Here is a 16,818-nt window from a genome sequence, read left to right on the forward strand (position 1 = left end):
ATAGACGGAACACTTAACAATGCTGGGAAACTGAATCAGTGTTCCGTCTATCATGGACAAGGAGGAGGCAGGGCTTTGTTACAGTGGATGGCCGCCGACTGCCACTGCATGACACAGCGGTAGATCAAAGGTACCTAAGGCTGCAGATGGGCACAGTGAGGCTGCAGATAGGCACTAATGAGACAGGTAGGCACAGTAAGGCTGCAGATGGGCACAGTGAGGCTGCAAATGGGCACAGTGAGGCTACAGATGGGCACAGTGAGGCTGCAAATGGGCACAGTGAGGCTGCTGATGGGCACAGTGAGGCTGCTGGTGGGCACAGTAATGCCGCGTACACACGATCGATCAAACCGATGAGAACGGTCTGATGGACCATTTTCATCGGACCAAACCGTTCATGTGTGGGCCCCATCGGTTATTTATCCATAGGTTAAAAAAAAGCAATCTTGTTTTAAATTTAACCGATGGATACCTAACCGATAGAAAAAAAACGATCTTTTTTATTCACGTCCATCGGTTAAAAATCCACGCATGCTCAGAATCAAGTCGACGCATGCTCGGAAGCATTTTTTTCAGCACGTCGTTGTGTTTTACGTCACCGCGTTCTGACACGATCGTTTTTTTAACCGATGGTGTGTAGGCACGACTGATCATCAGTCAGCTTCATCGGTTAAACGGTGAAAACGGTCCATCAGACCGTTTTCATCGGATGGACCGATCGTGTGTACAGGGCTTTAGGCTGCAAATGGGCACAGGGAACCTGCAAATGGGCACAGTGAGGCTGCTGATGGGCACAGTGAGGTTGCAGATGGGCATTGTTGACCCTCTTTTCCACATTTCCCACCCTAGGCTTATACTCGAGTCAATAAGTTTTCCCAGTTTTTTGGTAAAATTAGGTGCCTCGGCTTATTCTCGCATACCTCCCAACTGTCCCTGATTTCGAGGGACTGTCCCTGATTTGGAGCAATGTCCCTCTGTCCCTCATTCTCCTCATTTGTCCCTCATTTTGGTCTGATCTATAGAGTTGTATATAAAATGCACTTTTTATCTATCAAAAAGTGTTTCCCAGCGCTAAACCTTTCATCTGATTTCTAAATTGCTGCATTTGTAAATTCCAAAAGCCAATATAAAGAAATAGTGGCGGGAAAAAAAGCCCTTGTGGGTTTAACCAATCTTATTTTTTTTGTACAATTCTCCTTTAAGGGGGCGCGGCAGGGGTGTGTCCTATGCCTGCATACTTTTGCGGATAGGTGTCCCTCATTCCCATCTCAGAAAGTTGGGGGGTATGTACTTATAGGGACTGTAATTTGAGGATTTCCTCCCCTTTTCTGTTCCAGGGACAACTGTCCTTTTAAAAATCACTGTTTAGATGTAATCTTAATGGGCGTGTTTATTAAATCAAGACTCCTAATTATTACTATCAATTTTGTTTTTCAGACCCTGTGGCAGAAACTCAACATCCACAACTAGCAGAGTCTGCAACAATCAGAGTCTTCCCAAATGGGTCCAAAAAGAACGGGCGCCGTGGGGAAATTAGGGTCACAACCCAAAGGGCATTTCGCCGGCCACAGCTGATTGATGTCCCAACCAGCTTCACCTCTATGAGATCGACACTAGAGACTCCGATCTGCAACAAGAACGGTGGCACGTGTGAATTTGTTGGCACCAATAAGACACTTCTAAAGTGGGATGACCTTCGGCACACTCTAAGTTTTGCTTGGGATATGCACGTTTATGGCACAGGTTCCCTTTTTCTTCTTTTATCTTTAATTGCGCTTGTCAACCTTATCGGATCTCCCATCCTACAAGTGACCTACCTCCCGTATGTTATTGTTGCAAATGGCCTCTTGTTTGCGATTGGAATCCTCAGAGGTGTATTTTTCCTCCTGGATCCTTACGGAACAAAAGGGAAGATTTCGCGGCCTATTGCTCTTGTCCTTTGCAATGTCACCTTCCCACTTATGATCTCCACATTCGCGACCTTGGTTCTTTTGGTTTTGAAGATTGCCCGTCTACAGCTGCTGCCTCCAAAGTTTCAGAGCCTGGCATTGCTGGCTGTTATAGCAGTTATCCACTTTATTGTTCTCCTGAGCGCTGATCTTCTAACCCATCTCCTGAACCCTTCCGTAAACATGGTCTTGCAGATCCTCTCCATCTCCTGGGGCATATTTCTCATGGTGGGTAACTTTGTGGCCTATTATCGCCTGAGAAAAAGCAGCAAAGATATTGTAAATGAAACGCAAAGAGTATCTCCTGTTGAAGACATAGCAGTGGTTCAAACCCAAGGACGAAGTATAAAGTGTATGTTTACATCCTCCAGAGTGTTATTAGTCAGCAGTGTTTTTGGACTCCTTTGCTGTGGCATGCAAGTGTATGCCATATTATGGCTTTATGGGCTACTTGGTCAGAAAAATGAATTTTTCTGGTCTTGGTGGTTCCTCCAGTTCTGGTACAGGATCTTTGAATTAGTTCTGTGTTTCTCCATGATATTTGTAGCCTCACACAGCTTCTGTCTACAGTGCAGTAGCAGCGATCACACGTGCTGGTCCAAGATCATCAGCTACTTTTGCACCTACAAAAAAACAGAGGCACCAGAGTATCCGAACAACTGCTACGATTGGACAAACGGCCTCCAGGACAAGATGTCCAACAACAACATAAGTAAAAGCATCATCAGAAACCAGGCTGAGAACGTTCCTCTTAGAATCATCAAAGAGAACAACGAGACAAAAGGTCCCGGTATCGGTAACAATAGTCGTTCTTCCTCACCTCTTTTCAGACCTAAGCCAGACGTGGTGTTTGCTGCGAAATCTCAAAACGTAACTATGGGTCGCTCTTACACAAGTATTTGTTTTGAAAAAGAGTCTATGCTGTCGCTGGCTGATTTGGAGTTTCGACCTCCATCGCCCATCAATCTGAGCAGAAGCATCGATGAGGCTTTGTTTAGAGAGCATTTGGTCCGAGACAGCATATTTTTGGATTCCAGTCTACAGTACCCAAGTTACTTAACAAGACAAGACTCATGCTCTTCACTGAAAGAATGTTCCGCCATGAACCAAACTATAGACCCTTTGATTTCCGCAGACCTGAAGATGAGAAGATGCAGCAATCCAGACTACCTGTACAGCTTGGCTGATGGTAGTTCAACGACAGAGTTGGACTCCCAGAGTGAAAGTACACAGCAGAGCAAAGAGCTTCCTCGAGATGTCACAACAGAACCTGTGGCTTCGGTTAGCTCCATAGACAGCATTTCCAAAGGGTCCATCAAAATCAGCTGGAATCCTTGGCGCCATGGCCTATCTTCAGTGGAAAGTCTTCCTCTCGAAGACTCGCCTTCGTCTCAACTTCTAAAGCAAGGATCCCAACCTAGCATCATGTCAAAAAGCAGCGAGCCTGAGAAATCCTTTGGCAGGAGGTTTATGGAAAAAAGTCAGACCACAGATTCTAACAGCATTGCTAGCGAGACCATCGAACTGTGATATGCCGAAAAAGTGTTAACAAGCATAGACATGTTACAAAGAAAAAGTTTGCCATGTTTTAAAAACTTTCATTACTAGGGGGATTAATAAAAAAAAAAAAAAACATTTGAGGAAAAACGGATTTTGGGAAACCGACAAAGATTATACACATACCAAGAACCCTCTGTTTGGTTACTATATATAGTAAATCTCTATAATAAGCACATTGCCTATCCGTGTTTATAGGCAACAACATTGCTTTACTTTTTTTTTATTTACTGATTTTTTTTTTAAGTATTTATTTTGAACTGTCAAGGTGGTTTTCTTCAAAGGCCAAATACAAAGGCTTAAGCCATTACCTAAAAGGACGACGAAAAGTATATTTGTTATTTTATCTAAAACACAATTGTATGGACAGGGTTTTTGTCCCTGATGGATGTTAACAAGTGGAATATCATTATACGGAAATCTAAAACTTATTAGGAATGATATGTAAAATGTGGTACTACAAGGTACGTGTCAAGCAAGCCAAGCAGAGCCAAGACATTGGATGTGCACCAGAGGTCTCCATGGAAACTGTCTGAAGTCTACACTTTTGTACTGGAATAAAAATCCCAATCTAGACCGCGAAGGTGTTAAATCCTTCCGTTGACTGTGTTTAATGACAATCAGACACATCCTTTTGAAGAAACATTTAGAGCGATGTGTTGAAACACACGGGTAATGGGCACCACAAAGTCCAAGATGTAGTCACTATGCCTGTGTCTACTGTACAGACAAATCGAGTCTGATATGTAAAAACTTAAGGGAAGAAATGTATTGCCACAACAGCCAATAGATGCACTTGAAAACCAACCAGCACTAGAAAAATTACAGCTGAAATGTAATTGATTGCTAATGTACCACAAAGGCACTTTTAGGGCAGCCCAACTGTAAATTTCAACTTTCGGTCTATAACATATCTGATAACAATTCAAGGGTTTCTGTAAAAAAGAGTCAGGCCCCGTACACACGGCCGAGAAACTCGACGGGCAAAACACATCGTTTTGCTCGTCGAGTTCCTTGTGAAGCCGCCGAGGATCTCGGCGAGCCAAATTTTCCCATTGCCGTCAAGGAGATGGAGAACATGTTCTCTTTTTGGCCCGACGAGATCCTTGGCGGTTTCCTCGTTGAAAAGTGTACACACCACCGGTTTCCTCTGCAAAAAAAACAAACCAGCAAGCTTCTTGCTGGTTTTTGCCAAGAAACTCGGCCGTGTGTACGAGGCCTGAGTCCATCTAAAACGATTAAATCAGTTTTAGGACTTGTGTAGATTGGCATTTCTTCTTTGGTTTGAAGTGCACTTGAAGGCCACTTCAAACCAAGGAAAGCAGATTGCTAATGGTGCAGTATGGATACAAGTTCCGTGGTTGTGTTTGACCTGCTGTGCATTGCATTTCTTTGGATGCAGCATGTCCTATTGAGATACATTCACGTAAAGCAGGTCACTTGCAGCCCTTTGCTGTGTTTTTGCTTTCAAAAACATTTATTTGACCAGCACTGCTAAGGCAAAAGGGCAAAAGGCCCGTCTTCATGAGACATTAGACAGATGATGGCATTGTAATGAACCCTTGTCCTCAAACAAAACTTGGTCCGCCGTCAATGCTTCCTCTGTCCAGAACCAGCACTATCCAGGACTCTTTAGCCCCCCCCCCCCCCAGTCACCAGCCGTACTTCAGTGTAGGGTAAAAACCAGCAGACTACTTTATTCGAGCACATGTACTCTTCAAAACACTTCCCCAACCCTTCGGAAAACATGGCAGGTTAAACTGTCCAATGACAATGGACACACAGGTCAGGTGTGTTCAAACTTCTCATCAGTAAACAGTCTGGGGGCTGCTGGAGGAGTCCCCCTCCCTCTTTCCTCACAGCAAGACACTTACACATCCCATAATAGTCAAACGATCTCAGCCAAGGAGTCCACAACAGCATGAGACAACACACAATGGGGTAGATTCACAAAGAATGGCATTTCTTTGTGCGGGCGTAACCTATCCTATTTACGTTACGCCTCCGCAACTTTTACAGGCAAGTGCCGTATTCTTAAAAGAAAGTTGCGACGGCGTAGCGTAAATAGGCCGGCGTAAGCCCGCCTAATTCAAATTGTGAAGAGGTGGGCGTGTGTTATGTAAATCAACCCTGACCCAACGTGATTGATGTTTTTCACGAACGGCGCATGCGCCGTCCGTGGAATTTCCCAGTGTGCATTGCTCCAAAGTACGCCGCAAGGACGTCATTGGTTTCGACGTGAACGTAAATGATGTCCAGCCCCATTCACGGACGACTTACGCAAACAACGTCAATTTTTCACATCTCCTATGCCGAACGCCGAAGCCGCCTGAAAAAAAAGGGTCCGGGACTTGTTTTGAGCTTCAGGCGTTCGGCGTTTCGGCGTTCGGCGTGGAGATGTGAACCATCTCCATAGAGGGCAATGGTATTTCTCCCCTCCAGCGTATCGAGCGTCGGGCGTCGGGCATAAATACTTACTGCTGCCGCACCATGCTGCACATCCCCGCACGGTGACTCAAGAAGCTGTGAACCTGTTAGTCCAGGATATCTTTAGAAAACATTTTGTAGCAAAGAATGGCCAATTTTTTTTGTCAATAAAACTTCGTTGTTGTGTCCAAGTGCATGAGAAAAACTGTGAAAAGTCAATAGTTTAGGAAAAAAGTGAAAAAGTTGAAAAACCCCATAGAATGCAAACTGTAAAAAGAGAATTTGTTTTGATAGATATTTCAGCTGTCATTTTTCAGAGCAGTTAGAAAATTTAAGGGAGCCAACATTTTTACTGCTTGAACTTTAGAAAGAATCATTGGGACTGCCATTGCTGACAGATTTTTATTGGTACAAAGAGGTAAGAACTCTCGAAAACCCTAATTGCTTGTTCATAGTCAGCGATGCTCTAAACATTGAAAAAAGAATGAGCATACCGGCACCATCAAAAACAAATTAACAATGGCAGTTCATTTACTTTTAACCAAGTTCCCTTTATTGCCCTTTTAGAGTGACCATGTAAGGTTCTTCCAAAAAGGCAGCTGTGGTCTAACCGAGAGAAAAGGTCTTCTACTCTTGTCTTCTACTTTTCCTCCATTCCAGCACTGCAGCCTCCTTCATTCTCTTAAGTATTTGGCATTTCCCGGCAGTGTTGGATGCCAGTGTCCAGAGGCGTTGCTAGGGGGTGCGGGGGGTGCGGTCCGCACCGGGTGACACCCGCTAGAGGGGTGACACCATCCCGTTTTTTTTTTTAGCTGACATGCCCAGCCTGCCCTGTGCAATCCCAGCCTGCCCTGTACCACCCCAGCCTGCTCTGTGCCACCCCAGCCTGCCCTGTACCACCCCAGCCTGCCATGTATCACCCAGCCTGCCCTGTACCACCCCAAACAGCCCTATACCACCCCAGCCTGCCCTGTACCCCCCCAAACAGCCCTGTACCACCCCAGCCTGCCCTGTGCCACCACAGCCTGCCCTGTACCACCCCAGCCTGCCCTGTACCACCCCAAACTTTCCCATGCCACCCCAACTTGCCCTGTGCAACCCTAACTTGCCCTGTACCACCCCAATCTGCCCTATGCCACCATAACTTGCCCTATACCACCCTAACCTGCCCAATGCCACCCTAACTTGCCCTGTACCACCCCAACCTTTCCCATGCCATCCCAACTTGCCTCATGCCACCCTAACTTGCACTATACCACCCCAACCTGCGGTGTACCACCCTAACTTGCCCTATACCACCCCAACCTGTCCTATGCAACCCTAACTTGCCCTATACCACCCCAAACTACCCTATATCACCCCAACATGCCCTATACCACCTTAACATGTCCTATACCACCCCACTACACCAACCTGCCACTATACTACTCTATACTACCCTAACCTGCCACTATACTGCCATATACTATCATTTACAGGGGCTGGTTTGGGGTGCGCCCCGTGCCCGTGCGCTGCCTGCTTGGTGCTGGGCAGCCTAGACAGAGGGGGGGGGTGACACCATGTTTTACCGCACCGGGTGACACCAACCCTAGTGACGCCACTGCCAGTGTCTGCCATCATGTGCTACAGTTCCTTACTCCAACTCCTACATCAGTACAGGGACTTAAAGTGGAGTTCCACCCAAAAGTGGAACTTCCGCTCATCGGATTCCTCCCCCCCCTCCAGTGGGACACAATTGGCACCTTTCAGGGGGAGGGGGGACAGGGTACCTGTCTTTGACAGGTATCCTTTTCCACTTCCTGGAGTCCAGGCCGCGGCCCATGACATCAGCGCGGGGCTCCCTCCTCCTCCCTCCCCCCGGCCGCTGGGCCAGTAGGAGAGAGGAGCGGGCCTCGCGCATGCGCAGTAGGGTTCCCGGCGTGAAGCAGCTGTAACCCTAAAAAAAAAAAAAAAAAAAGATCCTGTTCCTTTAAGGCATGATCTAAAGCACAGTGCTTGTGTTTTGTAATTTGTCCCTTTCTATGTTGTAAAATGCCTGGTTGATCCTGCCTGTTCGTGTGTCCCCCTGTGTGGCTGCTGATACCATGATACCGTGGTCAGTTCACTTGCCTCTGTTATCCCACTTTGTGTTATGAGTCTCTCCCCTCTCCCCTTCCCTCCCTGGCTGTCAGTGTAAGATCCAATCTCCTCCCCGCCCCTCCTGCCACTATTCTGCTGCAAAATGCAGCAAAAATACTTGTATCCCCTCTGGTTTATATAGTCATAAACGACAGTGTGTGTGTTTTTTTTTTTTTGATAATGTTACCACAGGCGGTGGTCTCAGCGGGGGGCATCGATAGTTTCAAAAAACGATTAGATAAGCACCTGATCGACCACAACATACAGAGATTTACAATGTAATACTGACATATAATCACACACAGAGGTTGGACTTGATGGACTTGTGTCTTTTTTCAACCCCAACTATGTAACTATGTAAATACCTTTTCTCACACCGCAGCTGTGCGGTCACATGACCTCCCTCTGCTGGATGGCTGATATCAGAGGGGGATCACTTGAGAAAAGGTATTTAGCATTATCATTTAAAAAAAACACACTATAGTTTATGGGCCAGATTCACAAAGAGATACGATGGTGTATCTACAGATACACCATTGTATCTCTGACTTACACTGGTCCTATCTATGCGCCTGATTCATAGAATCAGATACGCATAGATAGGGCTAGATCCGACAGTGTTACAATGTGTTACACTGTCGGATCTTATTTTCGATTTAAAAATGGCGCCGGGGGCGTTCCCGCTGATTTACCTCGAATAATAAGTAAATTAGCGAGATACGCAAATTCACGAACGTACGCGGACCCGACGCAGTCTTCTTACGACGTTTCCGTAGCGGCTTTCCCGTCGTATACTTACCCCTGCTTTTATCAGGCGCAGCCAATGTTAAGTATAGCCGGCGTTCCCGCGTCGAATTTGAATTTTCTAACGTCGTTTGCGTACGCCGATTCACAAACACGCGCGTCGCAAGTCACGCTCACGTCGAAACCACTGACGTCCTAGTGACGTCAGTGGGAGCAATGCACTCCGGGAAATTCCCCGGACGGCGCATGCGCATTTAAATCGGCGCGGGAACGCGCCTGATTTAAATAGTACACTCCCCCTAGCCGCGGAATTTGAATTCCGCCGGGGGATTTAGGATCCGCCGCCGCAAGTTTGGAGGTAAGTGGTTTGTGAATTACCCACTTGCCTCCCAAACTTGCGGGAGCGGATCTTAAATCACGTAGATCGAGCGGATCTATAGATCCGCTGATCTACGTGAATCTGGCCCAGAGGTTCTACTTGATGGACTTGTGTCTTTTTTCAACCTCACCTACTATGTAACTATGTAAATACCTTTTCTCACACCGCAGCTGTGCGGTCACATGACCTCCCTCTGCTGGATGGCTGATAACAGAGGGGGATCACGTGAGAAAAGGTATTTAGCATTATCATTTTAAAAAAACACACACTATAGTTTATGACTGTATAAACCATACTGCATAGAAGCAAAGTCACAATGTGACTCTACAAACACTTTAACTGTCACCAGAGTGCCGACACTTGCCAATGAGTACCAATGGAAAACAGGCCACGCCCTGGACTAAACCCCACCTTTTAATAAAATATTTCTCAGACTGATAAACCACTCCCATTTCTTGTGAAGTCTTATGACACAGTCGGAATTTCCGACAAGAAAAGTTCGGTGTGAGCTTTTGGTCGGAAATTCCGACCATGCGTAGGCTCCATCTGACTTTTCGGAATTTCCGACAGCAAAAAATTGAGAGCTGGTTCTCAATTTTTTCCGACAAGAAAAGGTATTTTTGTCGGGAATTCCGATCGTCTGTACGCGCAAAAAACCACGCATTCTCGGAATCAAGTCGATGCATGCTCGGAAGCATTGAACTTCATTCTTCTCGGCTCGTCGTAGTGTTGTACGTCACCGCGTTCTTGATGGTCGGAATTTTGTGTGACCGCGTGTATGCAACACAAGTTTGAGCCACTATTCCGTCAGAAAAAAAATCCACGGTTTTCTTGTCGGAATTTCCGATCGTGTGTACGTGGCATTAGTCATTGAAATATATTTGAGAATTGTTGGCAAGTATGTAAAAAATGTACCATTTATATGTCTATACAACAATATATCCTTGTACAGAAGAATGTGAGAGATTGAGACTATCCAATGGGAAGTTCTACTCAAAGTTCTAAGCTTCACCTCCTTCATTTATCCACTGGTGTCCACCAAGACTTTCATGTAGCTTTCAGACCACAGTGGCTCATATATGTGCAGGGCTGGACTGGGACAAAAATTTGGCCCTGGACTTCATCCAGACTGGCCCACTTTGACAGGTATCTCCCATGGCGGCCGGACAACTTCCGCCCCCCCGGCCACCCAAGTCCCCCTCTCCCTCTTCACTAGCCACTAGCCATTCTACTTTATTAGAGTAGAACGGCTGGTACTGGTACTTTTATAGGCAGTACCAGTGGGGAAGCTAGACATTATTTCACCGGGGGGCAAAGAATCAGTTTGGTGCCCCCCCCCCCCTTATGGGACAAGATTGGGCAGAAAAGAGAATCTCCCAGGCCATAGCTGTTGAGTCAGCTGTCTGTCCCCTCCCCCATGCTCTTCTGTCGTCCCCCCTGCTCCTCTGGTCCTCCCCCTGCTTGTCTGTTTCCCCCAGGGGAGGGAGAGGAGGTGAGCACTGCGGGAAGGGAGAGACAGAGGAGCGGAGGGGGGGCGGCAGTCCACTGTCACTGAAGCCAGCCCACTGAGCCATCGGCCCACCGGGAAACTCCCTGTAGTTCCAATGGCCAGTCCATCCCTGTATAGGTGTAGTCATCAAAGCCTCCACCAGCAGAGGAACTACCTCTGACACGAGCTTGAATTTTAGGGGAAGAGCTGGTCGAAACTTTCTTGGCGTAATAAATTACAGGAATTTTTGTAGGTATGTGAGTGAAGTTTTGGACGTGGAGAGACACAATTGTCCTGATTCATCAAGCTGCATTAGCAGTTTAGGAATGCTAACTAGCACTCAAGGCATGCCAACATGGCATACAATGATACTGTCTGAATGGCCACTTTAGCATGCCTTAAGCTAATTTAAAGTGCTGCTTGAGCCTTGATTAATCGGGGCCAGTGTGTCCCTCTTAGAATGTAAGCCCTCAACGAATCAATATGGGTCACAATTAATGCGAGATCCGGCCTTACTTGGCTGACCTCTCTATTACACAAGTGTCAGTATTTGCAGAGATGTTTTATAGTTCGTATTTAAAGGGTCACTCCACCTCCTATTTCAGTTTTTTCTAGATGCTTGTGCGTTAGATCACCCTTCTCCAGAGCTGGAGTTCCTGCATTTCATTTATCAGATCTTCCGACCTAAATGTGGTGTATCAAAAACCGGGGCTTGTGTATATAAACCTTATGAAGTGAAAAGCACCAACTAATTTTACTATGAGATATTTATCATACTTAAAACAATGTAAACCAGTTGTGTTACGCTAATATAAAAAAAAAAACATATATCTTGTCATAATCGTGAAAAAAGAGGGCCAGATTCACGTACTTGCGCTTTGGCGTAACGTATCCCCTTTACGTTACTCCGCCGCAAGTTTTCATCGTAAGTGCTTGATTCACAAAGCACTTGCGGCAGCGTAGCGTAAAGCCGTCCGGCGCAAGCCCGCCTAATTCAAATGGGGCGGGGACCATTTAAATTAGGCGCAATCCCGAGACGAACGTACTGCGCATTCTCCGTTTTGAAATTTCCCGCCGTGCTTCGCGCGAAATGACGTCGCCCCGACGTAATGTTTTGAATGGCGACGTGCGTAACGTACTTTCGTATTCCCGGAACGACTTACGCAAAAAAAATTGAAATTCGACGCAGGGACGACGGCCATACTTTAACATGGGCTGTCTATTGTTACACCACCTAAATAGCAGCCGTAACTTTGCGACGCGAAAAGCCGACTAGCGACGACATAAGAGAATGCGACGAACGCGCGTACCTTCGTGGATCTCCGTAAACAGCTAATTGGCATACCCGACGTGGAAAACGACGCGATCTCCACCCAGCGGCCGCCGAAGTGTTCCATCCTAAGATCTGAAGGCGTACGAAGCCGTACGCCTGTCGGATCTTAGCCAAATGCCGTCGTATCTTGTTTGTGAATTACAAATTAAGATACGACGCGGCAAATTTGAAAGTACGCCGGAGTATCAGCAGATACTCCGGCGTACTTATTCTGTGAATCTGGCCCAGAATGTCCCAAATTACAGTGGAATCTCGGTTAGCGAGAGTTTCGCAATACCGAGCGCTGTATTTTAAAATATCCTAACTCGGTTTGCGAGTGTTGTCTCGCAAAACGAGCAGGATTCAAGCCAAAGCTCTGACAAAGCTTTGACATTCAAGTACTTTGGATTACGAGCACTCTCCTGGAATGGATTATGCTCGTAATCCAAGGTTCCACTGTATAGTGCAAAAGTCCACACTGTGAAAATGTTCCACCATAGCAGAATCACTAAATGTCCACAAATGCAGGCCCACCAAACTTATGTGACTCTCTTATTATACAGAAGTCATAAATAGAGTGTGATGTAAGGGTCCATGCAAGCCACGTTTCCTACACTCTTCACCAGATTCAAACATTGTCTGGAGAAGATAAAACTCATATAGACCCTTTCGAGATATGAAAAATGTGTTGCGCAGTATTCAAAACAGTTCCGGCCAGCACATAGATACCCTTCCCGGTCACTTGTGATAATGTGGTGACGTCAGCATGTAGCTCCATCCTATGTGTCTTCCGGGGCACATATATCAACATATGACGAAACACGTAGGGAGGAGCTACATGCTTAAATCACCATGTTACCGGAAATGGGCCTTTCAGCCTATCCAGCTACCAACACAGGGTCCCTCCGAAGCAATTTAGGGGAAGGAGATTAACAACACAATGGGGAGATCCCACTAATGAAGTCCCCTTAGAAAATGGTCCCCGTTGGTAATGACTAAGATTCAGCCAGGGCCGGACTGGCCTACCGGGATCCCGGGAAATATCCCGGTAGGCCGCCTGCACTCAGTGCCCTGTGGCCGCTATTGGCTTGGAGCTTCTCCGTTGCCTGTCAGTCGGTAAAACAAAGAGCAGCGGCGCCCGCCGCAATGCCTATTCTGATCCGGCGCCGCCCACTGAACTGCCTCCTCTCCTGCGTCCCTCAGCTCCTGTTGACTTCAGTGGGGTTTGGATTTGAATGTCAGTAAAGTTCACCAAACCTACCTTGAACCGAGCCCAGATACATTTGGCTCAATGCTATCGGTGATTTAGCTCACTGGCATCTAACCAAAACTGATGCGCCGCTTTCAGGTGGAGTGACCTTTCAATGTGTGAAAGTAATTTTATATGTATATCTGTCTTTATACTAGTGTATATATGTACACATGCTGTTTTTATTGCACCAGCAACCGATGAAAGTGAAGAGTTCCTAAATATGAGTGCTCCCTCCCCGATCGGTGGAGGTTGCCTATGGCAGCTGAACCAGGAGACCGGTGGTCTGCACGTCGGTGTGAAGTGTACAAATAAAGCTGTGACAATCTGGAGAGAGACGATCACATGACTCGGTGTGATACGTCTCTCTATCACTGCACAGGAGCCTCCATATTTGTACCTGTATATTACTTAGTACCAAGGCTTGTGTGCCAGTCATGCTGTGTGCCAAATTACCCTTGTAAATAAAATATGTCTTTAAAAACAGGATACATGTATGAGTTTTTATTGTTATTCCTTGGATTAGAGAACCCTGTACACTACATTACCAAAAGTATTGGGACGCCTCCCTTTACACGCACATGAAGTTTAACCACTTAAGACCCGGACCTTTAGGCAGCTAAAGGACCCGGCCAGGTTTTGCGATTCGGCACTGCGTCGCTTTAACTGACAATTGCGTGGTCCTTCGACGTGGCTCCCAAACAAAATTGGCGTCCTTTTTTTCCCCACAAATAGAGCTTTCTTTTGGTGGTAGTTGATCGCCTCTGCGTTTTTTATTTTTTGCGCTATAAACAAAAATAGAGCGACAAAAAATGCATTGTTTACTGTGAAAATGACAATTGCAGTTTGGGAGTTAACCACAAGGGGCGCTGAAGGGGTAAAGTGTGACCTCATTTGTGTTTACAACTGTAGGGGGTGTGGCTGTAGGTGTGACGTCATCGATTGTGATTCCCTATATAAGGGAACATACGATCGATGACAGCGCCACAGTGAAGAAAGGGGTAGCTGTGTTTCCTCACAGCTCTCCCCGTTCTTCAGCTCCGGGGACCGATCGCGGGACTCCAGCAGGGATCGGATCCGCGAGTCCCGCGGTCACGGAGCTTCGGACCAGGTCGCGGGTGCGCGCCTGCAACCCACGGCTGGGCATTATACAGTCACGTACAGGTACGTGATTGTGCCCAGCCGTGCCATTCTGCCAACGTATATCAGCGTTAGGCGGTCCTTAAGTGGTTAATGGCATCCCAGTCTTAGTCCGTAGGGTTCAATATTGAGTTGGCCCCACCCTTTGCAGCTATAACGGCTTTAACTCTTCTGGGAAGGCTGTCCACAAGGTTTAGGAGTGTCTATGGGAATGTTTGACCATTCTTCCAGAAGAGCATTTGTGAGGTCAGGCACTGATGTTGGAGGAGAAGGCCTGGCTGGCAGTCTCCGCTCTAATTCATCCCAAAGGTGTTTTGTCGGGTCTCCTTCTTTAGGGACCTGTGTTAAGGCTTAGTGAAGACTAACATCATCTGGCGGCACTCAGCCGGCTGCATTTAATGCTGTCAGGAGGCGATAGTCTTCATCAAACCCAGTGCCGGCCCAAGACATTGTGCTGCCTGTCCCCCCCCCCAAAAAATCACGTCATGGCTCTATACATGTATAAAGAGGACCTGTCATGGCTCTATTCATGTGATAAAGACAAAATTGCTTAAGGAAAGCAACCAATGGCCGGACTTTATAGGCAACACAGACAGGAATAGTAAAAAATATATAAATTTATTACAAAGTAGTTACATAAAACAACATTAAAAAGAAAACCATACAAGATGTCAGGTATGTATGTTGCCTATAAATGTCCCCTGTGCGTCTACGCGTTTCGCCATGAGGCTTCTTCAGGACAGACAAAAGAGGAAAATAGTCAAAGTCATCTGAACCACATAGGCATAGGCATAGATATATCCTGTACACAGGCTGTCTCCGGGGGGCAAACGCTGCTATCCAATCTGCCATAATGAGTAATAACATTGTACCGGGGACACGCACGGGGACGGGGCGGTATTAGGATCATAAGAATTTGTGGCTGGAGTATGAGAGAGCGGCAATGCAAAGGGCTGGAGAAGCGGAGTTCCGATCGGAGCCGAGAGCTAGGCGGAACAGATTCCGACAGGCAACCATTCTCGGCACAACAGGTTCCTCAGAGGGAGCGGCGCCTGCCTTTCTCACTCGCAGACTGCTCCCCTCCGGCTGTGAGTGTCATCACAGGCAGAGGAGTGGGCTGTCTTGCAGGCGGCAGAATGCTGCCCCCCTAAAAGTGCTGCCTGGTACCCATGGTACCACCCGATCCCATCATAGGGCCGGCCCTGATCAAACCTGTATATATGCCTCACTGTGCCCATGACTAGACTGACGTTTAACATGGGAGTCTATGGAAGGGGTTTGAAAAATCGGTGCTCCTCAGCCGTAGGTACCCCAGACAAAAAACTTTGCACACTTGTAGAGGAGAAATGGGGCTACACGTGTGCCAAGTTCCGGGTCCAGGGGACCTACGAACGGCAATCAAACCTCAAAGAGGAAGTAAACCCTCTTGTTTTTAATGACCAATTAAAAAAATTGCATTTTTCTCCTCATGAAAAACGATCGCGCGTACGCGGCGTAACTCTACCATTTGTAAAACTGCTCTATGCAAAACTGATGGTGGGTGTAGAAGAAACTCAGCTAAGCCACAGTGTCACCATGTGGTTCGAAACTGTATAGCACTAAATTAAATGTACAATCGCTTTAATGCGTTTTACATGGGAGCAAGTATATGCTTATGCACTATATTACCAAAAGTATTGGGACGCCTGCTTTTACACACACATGACATTTAATGGCATCCCAGTCTTAGTCCGTAGGGTTTAATATTGAGTTGGCCCACCCTTTGCAGCTATAACAGCTTCAACTCTTCTGGGAAGGCCGTCCACAAGGTTTAGGAGTGTGTCTATGGGAATGTTTGACCATTCTTCCAGAAGCGCATTTGTGAGGTCAGACACATCATACATACGTTTGTTATTTCATCTCACAATGGTTTTCACACCACAGGGCCAGATCCACAAAGCGTTTACGCTGGCGTATCTATCGTTTCCGTAAGGCTTTTTTCGGCGTATAGTTACCCCTGCTATATGAGGCGTACTCAATGTTAAAGCGGTTCTCCACCCTAAAGTGGAGTCCCGCTGATCGGAACCCTCCCCCCCTCCGGTGTCACATTTGACACCTTTCAGGGGGGAGGGGGGTGCAGATACCTGTCTAAAGACAGGTATTTGCACCCACTTCCGGCCCGGCATTCACGGGCAAAAGACGGGCATTCCGTCACATCCTGTCTGTCCCCTGTTGTGTGCTGGGAACACTCGGCTCCCAGCACACAGCGGGAGCCAATCGGCGGGCGCGGCGCGACTCGCGCATGCGCCGTAGGGAACCGGGCAGTGAAGCCGCAGCGCTTCACTTCCTGGTTCCCTCAGCGTGGATGGCGGGGGGAGCAGCAGAGAGACGAGCGATCGGTCGTCCTCTGCTGCGATCGGCGCTGGACTCCAGGACAGGTAAGTGTCCTAATATTAAAAGTCAGCAGCTGCAGTA

At 47.1% G+C, this 16,818-nt stretch overlaps 1 protein-coding gene across 3 annotated transcripts in view; it reads left to right on the forward strand.

Annotated features, from left to right (window-relative positions):
* PRRT3 (proline rich transmembrane protein 3) overlaps positions 1–4,080 on the forward strand; it is a 77,373-nt gene extending 73,293 nt beyond the window's left edge. For all 3 annotated transcript variants that reach the window (XM_040359007.1, XM_040359009.1, XM_040359008.1), the window contains exon 4: positions 1,438–4,080. In XM_040359007.1, coding sequence (XP_040214941.1) covers positions 1,438–3,479 — 2,042 coding nt within the window. In that variant the 3' untranslated portion in view covers positions 3,480–4,080. The remainder of the gene's footprint in view (positions 1–1,437) is intronic.
* Positions 4,081–16,818: the final 12,738 nt, after the last annotated feature.

The sequence above is a fragment of the Rana temporaria genome, chromosome 7 (genome assembly GCF_905171775.1).
Source record: "Rana temporaria chromosome 7, aRanTem1.1, whole genome shotgun sequence".
Taxonomy (NCBI): Eukaryota; Metazoa; Chordata; class Amphibia; order Anura; family Ranidae; genus Rana; species Rana temporaria.